At 31.4% G+C, this 17,825-nt stretch overlaps 1 protein-coding gene across 1 annotated transcript; it reads right to left on the reverse strand.

The window, feature by feature from the left end:
- Positions 1-604: 604 nt before the first annotated feature.
- On the reverse strand, positions 605-17,209 carry LOC123669964 (proton-coupled amino acid transporter-like protein pathetic). Its single transcript, XM_045603473.1, has 9 exons — positions 17,166-17,209; positions 8,761-8,880; positions 7,221-7,371; positions 6,469-6,590; positions 5,858-5,942; positions 4,587-4,831; positions 4,073-4,285; positions 1,547-1,716; positions 605-899 (listed from the first exon to the last, which is right to left on the reverse strand). Exons 1-9 carry the CDS (start codon positions 17,207-17,209, stop codon positions 631-633), a joined length of 1,419 nt encoding a protein of 472 aa, XP_045459429.1. The 3' UTR covers positions 605-630.
- Between the last annotated feature and the right edge of the window lie 616 nt (positions 17,210-17,825).

Here is a 17,825-nt window from a genome sequence, read left to right on the forward strand (position 1 = left end):
ATGGGACTTACCGCGCTTGTCATATTGAAAACTCCGATGAGTTAGAAGTAGAATGTCAGAACATCTAATTAGCAGCTCTACAGTCACCCGTGAGCATGTCGTCTGCAACGTCGGCGTAACATCGGAAGTTTCAAAATGACAATCGTGGCAAGTCCCGTAGAATCAACAGTGTCAATTTGAATACTTGTAAAAACGCTTGTTTATATTATCTTTTATTTTGTACTTATTTATTCAAAGCAGTTATACTTTTTTACAAAGAAATATAGTGTAACAAAAAAACCTTTATTTTATTTACTATTGTATATTATAAAATCTAATATTTTTTTACATACATTAAGTATTATCGATTCTTGAAATAAATAAGATAAAGCATTTTTTGTACCTACAGAATTTATCACACTTGACATTGACTGACATTGACAGCTATTTAAATACATATTAATTAAAAATCTACTTAAACTACACTTATAATATTCGAAAACGAACACTTACATCTACTGTTCATTTTATATTAAAAATAAATAACACAACTTCAACAGAAAATTTTGACTGCAATCTAATTTTCTGTATCAAACATTTAAGTACTTAAATTTTCTAGAAATATTCTCTACAAATATATAAAATTAATTTTTATGTTAAAGTTGAATTTGAACTTTCGTGACTAGATTCATTAATCATACCAAGTATAGATGCATAAGAACCAGATACGAGAGCAATGATCGATATTATTACAATTATAGAGTTTTTAATAACAACGTAGTTAAATTTGCCCAAATCTTTATCCCAAAGATAAACAGTGTTGATTACAGCAGGAACCAGAAGACCAAGATTCGAAAAGAAAATAGCACCGACTAAACTGATGACCAGCTCCAAGTTAGGGAAAGCTACCGCAACAGCAACTGGAAAAAATTAGTAGATCTATCTATACTAATATAAAAAATAGTTTTTAAATAAAAACTTTTTTAAACTAAGATACGAAATAAACGAGCTTTTTCACCCATTTGCTTAATAGACAAAAATTAAATAATTGTATTTTTTTGTATGTTAAAAATATCATTCATCATCATAATCATTTGAGCCTATGTCAGTCTATTGCTGGACATAGGCCTCCTCAAGATCGCACCAAAAATGGCGCAAACTCACGTGCTTTGCCCACAGTCACCATGCTGGGCAGATGGGTTAGTGTTCAGGTCCAGCAGTGGACTGCGATAGGCTGAAGTGATAATGATGATAATGAGTAATATAATAATTTTCACTTGCAAATGGGTGAAGTTCGTTACTAGTTCGGATCTCCTGTTATTAGATTACTTCTGGCCATCAACAACTTTTTAGAGTAATAATAAATATTTATACAAGTATACCGTAACAGTACATTATTTAAACGTTGAATCTTATCGATATTAGCGAGTGAAACTATGTAGATCCACTTAGTGTGTGTATGAGATTTAAGAAATATACAGTCTGAGGATGGATCAAAAAATAAGTCTTAAATCAATTCCAAATCATTTCTAACGAATTATTGACAGAACTGTCTTCGGACACTCACCAGTAATTGTTACAAGAACCGTCCTTATGCTGACTTGAATAAGATTTTCAAATCTTTTTGAGGACCTCTTTTGTAGAAGTCGGTTTATCATTTCCATTGGCACGTAGAACTGAAGAGCAAAGGAAAAATACATGACCAATGCCATTAAAAGTTTAGCAGCTTGGGCAATCCTGAAAAGTAATGTTATATTTATGATATTCCTGTTAAATTTTAAACTATAATAATCTCGTTAAGGGATTTTCCTGTGTTTAGGTTTATGTATGATATTTATGATATTATATATAGGAACTAAGCATAGAAATTGTATGAAATTTTATATACTAAACATTTTTGAATATCATATCAAAAATTGACCGCTCCAGCGGGATTCGAACCCGCGTCTTCGACATACCGTGTCGACGCTCTAGCCAATTAAGCTATGGAACGATATACTCGCTAGAGCGAAACTTTTGACATGATGATTTTTACTTTCGGTTTAAGCGAACCGTGGCGCCGTCTATAGTGAGTTCTTTACAGAGACTCGTAACTATTCAAAGTTTCATATTACAATGAAAATCTTTGACAGGAGACGACACCATGCTATTTTTAATATGTACGATTTTTATTTTTGTGTTACCCACAATTAGGAATTCTAAACATTTTTGAATATCATATCAAAAATTGACCGCTCCAGCGGGATTCGAACCCGCGTCTTCGACGCGACGTTCGCTTAAACCGAAAGTAAAAATCATCATGTCAAAAGTTTCGCTCTAGCGAGTATATCGTTCCATAGCTTAATTGGCTAGAGCGTCGACACGGTATGTCGAAGACGCGGGTTCGAATCCCGCTGGAGCGGTCAATTTTTGATATGATATTCAAAAATGTTTAGAATTCCTAATTGTGGGTAACACAAAAATAAAAATCGTACATATTTTATATACTGTTGTAAATCTCTAATTAATAAACGATCTTAATTTTATAAAGATTAAAAAAAATAATAATGTGAGTATGATTGTATTAAAATTTAGAGAAATGTAAAGTTATAGTATATGATAATATCATGTCATCAACAACAACATCAACAATATCATTCCTTACAGTACAGAAGTGAAAAATTTAGGCGTCATTTTTGACCGAAATTTAGCTTGGAATTCACAAGTAAAGGAACTAAGCCGTAAGATGTTTTGTGCGATCATTTCTTTGCGCGGGTTACGAAATATTTTACCTATCCCCACAAAGATTGTGTTAGCAAAAACGATCCTTCTACCTATCCTTGATTATGCCGACACCTGTTATCTTGACCTAAGGGAAGACCAACTTAATAAACTCGAACGTATTCAAAATCTCTCTATTCGGTTTATTTTTGGGATAAGGAAATATGACCACATCTCTGATTTTCGAAAGCATCTCGGGTGGCTCCCAATTAGATTCCGCCGAAATACTCACTCTCTATCGCTTCTCTACTGTTCACTGTTCAATCCGAAGACGCCTTGTTACTTAAAAGAACGCTTTGAATTATTATCGAATTCTCACGATCGGTCTCTCCGCTCTGATAGTAACCTCCTTCTTAAAATTCCATCTCATTCTTTTTCTTTTTACTCTAACTCATTCTCTGTCCAAGCGGCCCGACTGTGAAATTCTTTACCCGTAAGTATACGGCGTGCACCATCATTACAGTCATTTAAGAACCATTTGAAAGACCATTACTTAAAGTTGCTATAATATCGTTACTGATTTAGTGCATATATATATGCATATTACTGATTTATATTTCTCTTGTACTCGGTCGTTTATATTCATAATATCTATTAGTTGTTTATATTGTATGTATGTATATATGTATGTATATGTATGTTTATGTATGTACTCTTATATGTAGTTTCATGCCTGTAATTACATATATCTATTTAAGTGTATGTATAGTTATATATGTGTTTACATATATTATTTTAAAGTACACCTCTATGCCGCTTTATTCTTTTTCATGTCCTTTTTCTAAAGGTTGTCTGGAAGAGATCGCTCCTTAGCGATAAGACCGCCTTTTGTACATTCCTTTTTTTTGTTATTATTAATATTATTATTATTTCTCGCTTGTTTCTTTTTCTTTTATGTTACTTGTATTGTTTTTGGTTGTACAATAAAGTATATTTGTATTGTATTGTATTGTCATCATAATCAGATATCCCTTGTTCCAGTGTCATGTGTTCCTTATAATTTTTCAAATAACTTAAATTCATATTATTATTATTTTAAAAGTTTTATTTCTATCACATTGATAGTTTGATTTAACAAAGCAAAGCAAACAGTTACTAAAATTATCTTATTAAAATGAAAGTAAAATATGAATTCAAGATCTGATTGGATGACTTTATGTGAAAATACAGTAAAATCTATTTAATACATAAAACAATTCAATTATTTTTCGATAGTTTTAACTTTTGAATAATTTTAACCTTTAATTAGGCGCTCAGGGTGGTAAAAATTTAATCTCTCATTAAGAAAGTAGTTTTCATTTATGTAGAATTCTTAAAGAAGCTTATCACATACCATTTGTCTTGTGGTAGGTTTAATGTTACACTTCCTTGGACGGCATCACCAAATTGTACGTATCCGAAGAATCCAAAAACACCATACAAAGTGATCACAATGAACATTGATATATTTAATACTCCAGGACAGCCCAAAAATTGTTGAGGTTTAGCCATTTCATTCTCAACTGGCATTACAACGCCGATGCCTTCCATGGCGAATATCACTGTGCTGAAAAATAAATATTACGAGTTGTCATATTTATGAAACAATTAGGCACGTTTTGTTAGATTTTTTTTTACTGTGAATTATTTTATATGTCAATAACTCTTTTATTTTTATTTTTATAATAATTAATCATAATAATAAGAAAATAAGAAACAGTGCTGGTAATATTTCTCTTTGGAATGTAAGTTGAAAGAATAATTTAATTCACAAACATAATTATGAAATGAAATGAAATGAAAACATTTATTTCGCCATACGGTGGTATATATGCATAGGTAAAAATAAATTGAGACAAAACATTCACCTTACGAAAAGCGGCCATTGTGTGACACTAGCGACAGCCTCTCTTTCGCTCAAAGGTGGTAAATCAACGAACATATAGTACATCGTCACAGCGAATACAATTATAATGAGAAAATTGGCAATCGCTGAAAACGGCACCAAGTATTTTAAATTCCTTATCTGACAAATCAATATAAGCGGAATCAACGCCATTAAACAATACATCCGTACTGAAATGTCGTAGTTTGGTAGATATACATCCACGACCTGGAAATTATATATATATATATATATATATATTTATATATATATATTATATATATATTTATATATTCATATATAACCATTGCTTCTTTACTAAAAATATGTTGTTAAAGCCTAAAATAAAATATAAAATAATTCAAGCTAATTCACCTTAAATCACACAATGAATTATTAACTCAGTAAAATACAAAAATTGACTAAGGCTCCCCTTTCTACGTGCTGACATAGAATAAAAAACACGTAAGTTTAATACCTAACACAAATTACTCATAGAATCTTGACTTGAAATTATGATTACTTATGTAGTGAGTTATGTCTGCATTCGTAACAATATTATCACATAGGTACAATTTTTGATATAAAATGTCCGTTTACCGTCGACGATTTACGATTACCATCAATTAGGTTGTTATCTATTCTATAAATAAATTAAAAATTTAAGAACTCAAAATATTATGTTGAAAAGTCGTGAAGACAAATAAATTTTTCTATCAGCTTAATTTTATTTTAATACAAAAAAAAAAAAAAAAAACGATGTTCAGGCACAAGTAAAGATGTTGTTAGTCAACACTTAAGAATTCCCGTAAATAAATAAGCACCTTAGACTCATTATTCGGTGCAGGATTACATAGTTGATAAAGATGTAAGAAAAGACGATAGTAAGTAAAACACGCTGTATTTTATGCAACATGTTACTAATTTTGTACTAAAACACAGTTTATATATTATTTTTCAAAAGAGTAATTGCGGAGTTCCTTGCCGATTCTTCTCTGCAGAATCAACATTCCGAATCAGTGGTAGCTTTACTTTTACAAAAATAATAATTTATTGTTAAAGTTTTATTTTGTAAAACGACGATGCGAAAGTGCTCTTGGCGCCTATTTGAATAAAGCTGTTTTTGATTTTGATTTTGATTTTTGACCATTGACTTCAATTCCAATTAAATCCTCTGTTAAGGGATATCTTATTATGATAAACAAACACACAAGTACAATAAAGAGTATTAATTATTATAATTATATTTCTCACCCCTTTAAAAGACGAAGCTATGAACACAATGTACACACAAAGTACGCTTATATATGTCACAAGCATGGAGTAATCCATCAGAGTTCTGCAAACAAATAAAGGTGAGCGTAAAATTTTATGCATATTAAATTTAGAAAGTAATAATTATCTATAATCTATAAACAAAACTTTTATAAGTTTTATACAACTTGGTCGGCAAATAAGCGTATGGTTCACCTGATGGTAAGCGATTACGGTACGGTACGACAACTTCAGCCTATCGCAGTCCACTGCTGGACATAGGCCTCCATAAGTTCGCGTCAAAAATAATGCGAATGCATGTGTTTTGCCCATAGTCATCATGCTGGGCAGGCGGGTTGGTGACCGCAGAGCTGGCTTTGTCGCACCGAAAACACTGCTGCCCGTCTTTAGCCTGTGTATTTCAAAGCCAACAGTTGGATGGTTATCCCGCTATCGGTCGGTTTACAAAAAATAGATCACTGCTTGAGAACAGTGCTATTTAGCTTGATCTTCTGTAAGGTTGGTTTACTTTTCCAGTCGGGCTGCTCCAGATTTGAGCAGGATATTTCCTACTGTGCCCTATCTCAAGGGAATGAAGTTATTTAACTTACTTGACAAATCCTCCCCAGCGTCGGACGCCTTTAGGACCGTAAGTAAATGCAGCTCCACATGTTTCAGCGAAACCCATTGATGGTTTCTTAGCTACAACGCAAATTTCTTGAGAGGTTTTAACCTGAAAATTATTTCATGTCTATAAATACTTAATACTACAACAATTTTTTTAACGTATAAATTTTCTTATTTAAATAGCCATTGAGATAGTTTGCGATTATGCGACTATTTTAAAACAAACATCAGCTATTTGAATTAAACGGGACTCCCCCTTCAGCTTGTTCAATTGAAGGAACTAGTCTCAAAAACATGGGTAAAGAAATATTATACCGAGTCTTATATTTTTAACCGACTTCTCGACCTTTTCGATTTTGATAATTATTTTTTTGTTGGAAAGAAACCCAAGGAAGATATCCCAAGTATGGTATCATGATAAGAAAACCAGGCAGTGATGATGAAATCCTAGAGAAATCGAGGGAAACCCTCGAAAATCGTAGTGACGACTAGTGCTTTGTTGATTTTTTTTTTTTTCGTCTACTTACGTTGTATTACTTGTCGATTTAATTGTAGTCGTTTTTTTTCATTTGCGAGTAAACACAGTATATTATACTATCTCATATCCAAGGTGGCGGTTTGGATAAAGGCTAAAAGAGCAGCATTATCCCAAACAGTCTGGCTTGTGGTGCTATACCGGTTCTTAGATCAAGTGACCTATTTGCTCCTTTCATAATAATTAAGATTTAATACTCACAACCAAATGAACCGTGTGCGTGCAAATCAAACCAGCAAACAGTGTACCAATAACTCCAATAGCAAGACCTGAATTCTTAAAAGCTGCTGGCATCGCAAGGATTCCAGACCCGAGACATGCTTTCAAAAGATGCAAAATGGAACCAAATGTTCTGTAACGATAAAAATATTTAAATAATTAGGCTTAAAATGTTTCTTATGGTCTAAATTCCGAACCTAAATCGACCTAAAAACCGACCGTTAAATTTTGCAGGTAAAGGTTGAGTCGAGTCGTTAGGGCATAGTTAAAATAGTGTAGTATAATTAAAAAATCCTTGAGAATTTAATCAATGAAGATACATAATTTTTGCAAATTGTTGCTAAACAATATATATTTTATTTGGCCATGAACAATTTTCCTTAGAAACTGCTACCTCTCCTTGATTCAAAGATGTATATATTTAATACAAGACACACTATACATTAAAGACGTATACAAGGCGCAGTGTAAGCTTTAGTATTTTCCTCGAACGGACAAAATTGCCTTTGTGTCTAAATTATTTGCAAAATTTTACCGAACAGGGCTGGTCTCTAAACTAAGTAAAATTTATTTAATATTTTGGTTCAATCAATGTCTTAAGCACTTAAAATCAATTGTAAATGTTTAAGTACCTTGAAACAGTTAATAGATACAACAATACCGTTAATTACATGGAAAATTTCGTGGAGTAGGAGCTTAACAATAATTAAAGCGTCCCTATTTATGAGTAATTATCATTGAATTGACCTTAGACCTTTATGATGATTACGATGAATAATATATTATTGTATAAATAAGTCTGAGAAGTTGTAACTACACTGTATTATTTGTTAATAAACATTGAAATAAGCATCTCTCAGAAACAAACGGCCACACATACATCAATCATACTCAACAAAGTATTGTTTAAGGCATAATTGCATAGACCATAATACAACAATTAAAATTTATAATATTATCTTGACGTATAAATAAGTATGAGAAGTTGTAACTATCCTATATTTTAATTTGTATATAATTTTGTGGTAGTAACTGTGTGGTTACGACAGTAAAGAATATAAGCTATATAGCTCTCTTCCCGTGGATATCGTAAGAGACGACCAAGGGATAACACAGTTCCACAACCACCTTGGAATTGTTAAAGCCAACCTATGGCGGGATAACCATTCAACTGCTGGCTTTTAAAATCATAGGTCGAAGACGGGCAGCAGCGTCTTCGGTGCGACAAAGCCAGCCCTGCGGTCACCAACCCGCCTGCCCAGCGTGGTGACTATGGGCAACACACATGAGTTCACGCCATTTTTGGCGACACAGGACTGCGATAGGCTGAACTGACTGAAAACGTGCATAGTAAGACTAAATTTATACTGGGCTGGATCGTTTCTTGTCAGGAGATTCGATGATCCACGCGGATATGATTTATCGCAACTATCTGTAATTTAAGTTCAGATTAAGTTGTGAATTGTAACAAAAGTACAATAATTTCGATTTCGAAATATTTTGATAATATTTGTTTACTTACGAATTCGGATGTTCGACATGTCTGTGTTCAAAAGGGTTGTACGCCTTATCAGTTCCGATGACATCCTTTGAATCAATGCTCAGTGTAGATTGGAAGCCAGCATTACTTGTCAAATTCGCTCTGTAATGTAATAAATTACATTAAATAAAATGAATGTTGTACATATACCACGGTACATATACCAAAATATGATTTTTTACAATTTTTGTCTGCCTGTCTGTCTGTTTGTTCCTGATAATTTCTGAAATGACTGGAACGATTTCAACGGGACTTTTACTGGTAGATAATTCATAAGGAGTAACTTAGGCTACTTTTATTTTAGGTTTTATTTTATAAATCTGCGATCTGAACAATGACAATTTTGTTAAATTCATTCAGTCAGTATTGCCGCTTTCATTATATGTTTTACCACGGTTATTATTGTGAGATCTCCAATATTTCAAAGACACAGGGTCGTTGGTACAGTGACTATTACGTCTGGAAGTCTGCGGTAAGTCCCTTTTAATTGAAACAATTAATAATGCAAAGGTACAAATACACGTGAAGGTGACGTTACAGCAGGAAAATTTTACACTTGTATAAATACGACATTTTATCAATTTGCAAAGAAAAAGAACAATACAAAATAATTAATGTGCCTGATAAAATAAAACAAGCTTTTATGTAGTTTAAGATGAAAACGTATTATAATTATTATAAATTTATATTTTTATCTCAGTTCTATCTAAGTTATTTTTGTCCAAAAAGCTTAAAAATTAGTAAAGAAAATAAACCGCATTTTATTAAAAAATAAATATATATATATATATATGTATATATATATATATATATATATATATATATATATATATATGTATATATATATATATATATGTATATATATATATATATATATATATATATATATATATATATATATATATATATATATATATATATATATATATATCAGTCATTGTGAGGGTTGTATTATATTATGTTATACGTAAAAAGTTACAATAGGAATATTTTACTACTTATATTACACGCCAACCCCGAACTTTTCACACACTTTTGTACTTGAATGAAAGGGATTTAATCCTTAGCTTTAGGCTTCCAGTCTTATGATTATCTCCTTTTGTCACTATTAATCTTGTTTAAAAACTTCTTACATCTATCTATACATGTATGTATGTATATTAATTGAGTTGTTTCACATTATTTTTCAGAACATGAAACTGTATACCTACACCTTCAATATATCATCTCCTTTGCCCTGAGGTTGCCTGGAGGAGATTGCTTTTTAGCAATAAGACGGCCTTTTGTACGTTTTTCTATGAATTATTGTTAATGTAGCTTATTTATTTTATTTCTTGTTTGGTGTACAATAAAGTGTTATATAAATATATAAATAAATAAATACTTATTATTTAACAGTTACGACAGAATAAAATTCGTAATAATTACAACCTTACAGAGAGAGATAAATCCTCATAACATATATTATATAGAAGCAAAAATCACAAACATTCACGTGAAGACCTTGTTATTTATTTATATCGTCTACTTTCTTAATATATATTGTAAAGATAGAGCAGAACAGCTTCATAGGACATTTCATTGGCCTTATTCCGTCTGTTGCAGACGATTTAGACAGTGTCAGACAGACACTGTGTCGCCTAGGACACTTAGAAAACGCAGAGCTGCCTAAGTTCTGCGCCACCCTCACGACCTCACTGGCTAGGCCCACAGGAATAACGAGTCGATACGTGTGGAGCCAATTCGGCTGCAGGAGTCTTTCGCATTTTAGAGCTATGCCACGAATGCTTGACGGAGAACCCATTCCGGGTTTCAAATCAAGTTTTCCCTCTCCAGGTGACTCCTGATGATTTTAAGCCAGGTTTATCCCTCGGTCGCCTTTTACGACCGACGAAGAAAGGGGGTGGTGCTATTCTACTCGACCGACACCACACGGCATATTTGTAGGACAGCAAAGCAAAAAAAAAAATTACGCAATAGTTGGCAAGTGAATTATAAAGTGCATTTGGTTACAATACTTTATTCCATCGCTAAAACTAAATCATATTTGCTTCAACGTAACCTCAGCGCAAGATCGGTAGCATTGAACTAAAATAATAACTGATTAATTAACTGTAATTTACATAACAATGGATAAATAAAAATACGTTACACGAAATATTTTCTTAGTTATAGGATAATGACTGATTAAATCAATTAATCATTACGATAACAACTCTCTATGACTATATAGATAACTGATAACACTTTTTATAGGCATTTTTATAGTTAAAATAGCTGACCCAGCAAACGTCGTTTTGCCACATATGGTATTAACCCCTTAATACCCCGCCTTATAACTTAGGGGTATAAAAAATAGGTGTTGACCGATACTCAGACCTACCCGATATGCACACAATATTTCATAAAAATCAGTCCATCCGTTTCGGAGGAGTATTGTAACTAAAATTGTGACATGAGGATTTTATATATAAAATATTCTAAGATGATTTTAGTATTTACCTTTAATTAATAGTAGTAAATACAAAAACTAAAATAAAGCTCAAGAAATTTTGATTCTAACTCAACCAATAAATACCTTTTACTGTAACAGCAGGAGGTAAAATAGGGCAAGGGGACCTGAATTCAATTATTAAAATAAAACATTCAGAGTCACAATTTTGAATAGGAATACGCCGTATATAAAATGAAATTCGATGACGAAAAAGAAAAAGAAATGGTGGATAGTGGCTGTGTTGTGAACACTGGTATGTGTTTAATAATACTTTAATTATAATATGAGACGAATTTTATTCCGAATACGTTACACCATAATTATTAAACATACCGTTTTATCATAATCAATAAACATTAGTAGCACTTCTTAGCGAAAGTACATTTGTATTAATTATACATTTACTAATATAAGTAAACTGACTAGTATCAGATTATTTTTGGAAGGTTGTCATTAGTATTTGAGAGATTGATATTAAAATCTTATTTAATAGGTACCGTTTTGGGTGGAGTATTTTTTTACAGGCTGAAGCGTATTTTTTTAATCGTAGTTTGTATTTTTCTTTTTATTTGCCGTTTCGTATCAACAAACTTTACATTTATGAATGTATTTATATGTATTCTATGATAGCTTTTGCATTAACCAAATTTAATGGATGTAGGACTAATATTATATTTAAAATGACAATTTAAACATGCTTTTGAAGTGTACTTATATATATAAAATATATAATTGAAGATTAAGCAATATTAGAACAGAGGACACAATATTAGAATAGACGCCGCGTTGGCGCAATGGTTACAGCCATGGATTGTACCTGTTGCGCTGGCGGTTGCGGGTTCAATTCCCGTAGATGACAAACATTTGTATTACCCATACAGGTGTTTGCCGTGGTCTGGGTGTTTGTGCAGTCCTTGTGGGTCTCCCCACCGTGCCTCGGAGAGCACGTTAAGCCGTCGGTCCCGGTTGTTATCATGTACACCTGATAGCGATCGTTACTCATAGTAGGGAATATATCTGCCAACCCGCATTAGAGCAGCGTGGTGGATTAAGCTCTGATCCTTCTCCGACATGGGGAAAGAGGCCTATCCCGGTAGTGGGATATTACAGGTTGAAGCGTAGAACAGAAGAAAGTAGAAAAATATAGAGTAGAATAAATATATAGACGTATAGGCAATTCGTTAATTTTCAAATAAGACTTGAGTGTCACATTACGTCACTCGAAATCAACTTGATCATTCAGTAATAAACAACATGTTAGTTAGTTTTTTACGATTTTGCTTTTTCATAACAGGATACATAATTTTAGTCTTTAGTTTTTCGTAGTCTATGATTGTTTCATTATTATAAATGTCTTACTAGTATAAAGAATATTTTGATTTAGATTTATTTAATATTAAGAGATTTATATACATATCCTTATCCATGATAATTATCGTATCCTGAAAATTCAAAATAAAAATAAAAGTCTTCTTGGGAGTAACATATTTTGATCTTATTAAATTTAAGATTGTTATCTTTTATATACAAAAGAATAAATCACTTTTCATACAAATTCTATTAGTTTATCGTTTTCTCAGTGATCATGGGAGTGAATATAATCGATGAATATCGACAAAATTAATTTCCTCATGGTGAAACTGATTTCGTTGAATGAACAATAACTCAAGCGGAACCTCAATAGAAAATAAGTTGATTTTCTCATTGGCAAATGCATTCATGGAATAGTTCCGCTCCAGTGATGGACATAATATGGAACTGATCAAGGTCAATAGAAAAACCGCTGTTCAAGGTCATTGATGATTACAAATTGTGGTGAAGTAAGAGAAGCGGATGACTTGCTTAAACAAAAGAAACTTAAAATATTACGATATTGTTCAAGGCTTTTTTTGTAAGGCTTAAGTTTTCTTACCCCCATTTGTTCTTACAAAACTCAAAGTTACAATAAAATTACATAACAAAATATTTCAAAAATACTTCAACATAATTTACTTTTACATTTCTACGCACAAGGAATAATTAAAAGTTAAAAAGGCAACATTCATAATAAATCGATAAAGACCCGTAGAAACCCACAATAGTAAATATTTTAGTTCGAATTTATTTACATAAAAGTTAGTAGAGATTTTTTTTATAAATAAAAATTAAATAAAAGCTGAAAAATAATTTGAACAGCAAATTCTATAGACCGAAATCGTCAGTATTAAAGCTCGATGCGTTGCTTTATACATAAATAAATTCATATTAAGGTCAAATACCGCCAACCCGCATTGGAGCAGCGTGGTGGATTAAGCCTATGCCCAGTATATTTCAGGCTGAAGCGTAAGCGTAAGGTCAAATACTTTTTAAACTTTAATTGTCAAGAGGATTTTACCTCGGTATGTTTGCAAACTACCGCCATGGCATAACCAATGATAGATATAGTAGTTTTCCCGTTTCAAATATTCAATAACAAGTTCACATTTGTGCAAATTACACCATTATCATCATCACCGTTACTTAAGCCTATCGCAGTCCACTGCTGGACATAGGCCTCCACATGTTCGCACCAAAAATGGTGTGAACTCATGTGGTTTGCCCATTGTCACCACGCTGGGCAAACGGTTTGGTGACCGCAGGGCTGGCTTTGTCGCACCGAAGACGCTGCCGCCCCGTCTTCGGCCTGTGTATTTCAAAGCCAGCAGTTGGGTGGTTATGCCGCCAACGGTTGGCTTTTTAAGTTCTAAGGTGGAAGTGGAACTGTGTTATCCCTTAGTCGCCTCTTACGACACCCACAGGAAGATAGGGAGTGGCTATATTCTTTACTACCGTAGCCACACAGTTAATGCAAATTACATAAATTTTACTTATCCCTAACAGTTCCTTAATCTTAATAATCTCAATGTGTCATTTTCAAATAAAAAATTATCGCGCTCACAGTAATAGACGACTGCGGAAAAAGATTAATGTCTTGGACCACATCTACTAAAACTAATTTTTGTATGCAGATCGTAATCTATAGGAACCTAAATTTTGATTGTAACTTACGAGGATATAATTATATAAGTATTTTTTTGTAGTATAAATAGGTTTGCAAACAAGCGTTCCGCTCACTTGATGGTACGCGATTAAGAGCGCTGCCTAGATATATAAAAAAAAGATATCATAATGAAACTTGCACGATTCGGGGGAATTTTAGAAACTTAAATTCCACCAACGTTCTACTTATAGTAGTATAAACTAATCTTATATATTAAATTCTCGTGTCGTGTATTGAGAACCAAATTTCTTTTAATCGTATGGGAATCGGCAAATTCTTTTATACCCTTTCTACACTGTTGAAGGCCGTCAAAAACAAAAGAAAGTAACAAATACTCTTCATATTTCTGTTTTTCATTCTTTTCTTTTTTTTTCCGTTGTCACGTTTTTTTCTTTTCGATACTACAATGTCATCGTTTAGTGTATAATAAAGCATGTATACAGGTATTTGTATTGAATTCTAGATGAGAAATTACATGCTCATTTGTAGGAAATTTAGAGAATCTTTAGATTCAATTATCTATAACTAACTTGCTTCAGCCTGTCCCAGTCCACTGGTGGACAAAAGCCTCCCCAAGCTCGTGAAAACATCCCGGTTTCCCCCAATTGTTATTCCTACTTCATTCTTTATAATTTATTTGAATTTATTACTATAATAAATATATTGGCTTAATATAATTATATTACTCCGGACTTTTCTTTCCGACATAATAATTTTCATCTTAAGTTTCTTAAGCAATCTGATTAAATATTGCTTTCCTTTGTTTTGCAATGTGATGTTTCAATTTACCTGTTTCCTTATAATCTTATATTTTTATATATATAAATAAGTAAATACAATGATCATAGTTGAGTTTTTATTTAATTTACTGAATAAAATTACTGAAAGAAGACACACAATCACTACTTTATAATGAAACAACTTTTTCGGATTTTATCGCGGTTTAATATTAAGTTTTTTGGATGCGCAATTTTTCGGTTTTTCGTTCGACGACGTTATAACACATAATCACTAAATACAATTCTACAAAAATATTAATAACATATATATCTAAATATATATACCTAAAAATATACAAATTTTATAGGTAATATATTTACACGGACATACAGATTTACTAATATAAAAGGTGAAGATTTTTTTTTTGTTTTAACAAAGAATCCGAAGTCACTCATCACCTGTCTTTAGCCTATTTATTTTAAAATATTATAAAACTATCAGGCAGTAAAATATCTCGATGGAACTTTTCCAAATGGTTAACGGTGTTGTTGTAATCGAAACCTAAGATATCAAATGCTCACGTCATATCACCTAAGTGTCATTTAGGTGAAAGTACATAGGCAGACATTTATTTGTCATTTTTTTTATCATCGATAAGATTACTGTGAAGATTTTGACTCAATATTAAAAAAATATATTGTTCATCACTGAGTTTATTTTCTGAGTATTTATCCATCTATCATTACAAGAAGTCCAAATATCATACTTTATTTATACGATAACCATTATAGTCACTTACAAAACGACTGTTACAAATTTTGTTGGAGGCTTTCAGAAATCACCAAAATTTGGATAATTTTAAATTAAATTAAATGATAAAAATCTTCGAGATACTGTAACCAAATTAGCTAATGTAAATACTATAATAACATCTTATATATAGAACTATATAAATCAGATTATCAACAATTGATAGCTGTTGAAAGTTTAGCACATTTTTAAGCATATATATATATATATATATAGATTCTCTATAATATATATATATATATATATTATAGAGAATCTTAGGTAAGTCGGATCGAATCCATTGGACAAGAAGCTTAAATTCATTTCTTTGGAAACTAGTTAAGATTTTTGTCCTATTAGGGACATAATTGTCGATTTTTTTCTCGGTGTTTTAATTTTTTAAGTATCAAAAACAAGTTAGCAAACAATAAAAATAATAATAATCAAATAATACATAAACTGAATTCAAAGGAGACTGAGGTTATTTTTTATTGAACTTTTTTGAAATTTCTGATTATTTTAATATTTCTGGCAAATAATATAATATACATTAAACTTAAAATTTTTGAATCTTAAACAGTAATGTGATTTTAGTTATTTTCATTAATTTTAAAGTAATTATATTATTAGCATTTGGCTGTTTCTTTTAAAGATATCGCATAGCTCTAGCATGTTATATTTGAATAACGGGACGTCAAGCCTGTAAGCCTCAGTCAAAAATGTAGTATGAAGGACATAATAAATGGCCATAAGATTTTTTTTCATAAGAGGCATTTAGGCATAAGATGGCACTTAAAAACTTAAAAGCCGTAACAAAAATGTCAAACCTCGGAACATAGATGGCATCGATGGCATAGAGGAAATAGATGGCACAACGCCATCTATGTTTCCTTATTTTAAAATATCCTTTAAAATAACGGCATCAGTACACTATAACAAAATAAAATATAAAGCCATCAAAACTGATAAATAACCTTCTTGTGTCAATCTACGCGTTCTATCTCGCAGTATTCGTATTAAATCTCGTTCTTTTAGTTTATCAACAACATTTAAGCCATTCCTTAAGTACATAAAAAAATTGAACAGTTTATTTTCTTGATTCTTATACGGTAATCATAAATATCTCAGGTTTAAGATTTTATTTTCGAGTACGTTATACGTTTTAAATAATTATATGTGATGTCGATTTGCAAAACTATCTATTTCAATATTTTAAATATCTAAATATATAACATGCATAATGTTATATGATCAATGTTGATTACTGTAAATTATGGTAATAGGTAATTTAATATAACCAAATGTAGGAATTTTAAACAAGTTTTTACTCTTAGTGTCCCATACTAGTAAATTAACTATACTTACGTAGAATTGAAGTTATCTACGGGCTGTTTTTCTTTCGTCGCCATGTTGCCAATTTATCTGAAACAAGAAAGTTGAATTGAGAAAAAATAAAGATGACCAAAGAACAAAAATAGGTACACTAATAAGACTGTTAACTAATTATTGAGGGTAAAAGTTAATATTAGTTTTTAACAAAACTCTAACAACTGTGAAAGTTTCTTCGCTGTGCCTTATTAGTTAACTATTTGCAGATTTGTCTAATATCATTGTAAGAAGCTACTACTTTACTTTTAATAGCTTTATTATAAATATTTTTGCTTACTTTATTATATGGCAGTAGACATATAAATATCTTATTAAAATTTTTGAGGATGAGTTTTGAAAGATCCCTTTGATATGAATCCTTAATTAATTATTATTTTAGATCAAGATTAGTATGTCGTATTACTCAGCATATATATAATAAAGCGTGGGAAATCTAGCAAATAATATGCGCTTGATAGCTTTTGAAACAAGAGAGAGATTCAGATTGTCTTATAAAAATGGTGACAGTAAAAATCACTAAAATAATTATAAATCATAAATTACTAAATAAAAACATACATAAACAAATGATAACAAATTAACGCATGCATGCATGACAGTTAACCAAACAATAAAGCCAATTACCGTTTGATTTTC

The sequence above is a fragment of the Melitaea cinxia genome, chromosome 4, assembly GCF_905220565.1.
Source record: "Melitaea cinxia chromosome 4, ilMelCinx1.1, whole genome shotgun sequence".
NCBI lineage: Eukaryota > Metazoa > Arthropoda > Insecta > Lepidoptera > Nymphalidae > Melitaea > Melitaea cinxia.

Excerpts from the sequence above, each read along its gene's own strand:
- LOC123669964 (XM_045603473.1), bottom strand. The coding sequence starts at position 17,209 with ATGGCGACGAAAGAAAAACAGCCCGTAGATAACTTCAATTCTAC. Across the intron at positions 5,943-6,468 it reads CGCTGGGGAGGATTTGTCAA|AACTCTGATGGATTACTCCA; the intron begins GTAAGTTAAATA and ends ATTTGTTTGCAG. Across the intron at positions 4,832-5,857 it reads TAGCTTCGTCTTTTAAAGGG|GTCGTGGATGTATATCTACC; the intron begins GTGAGAAATATA and ends TATAATTTCCAG.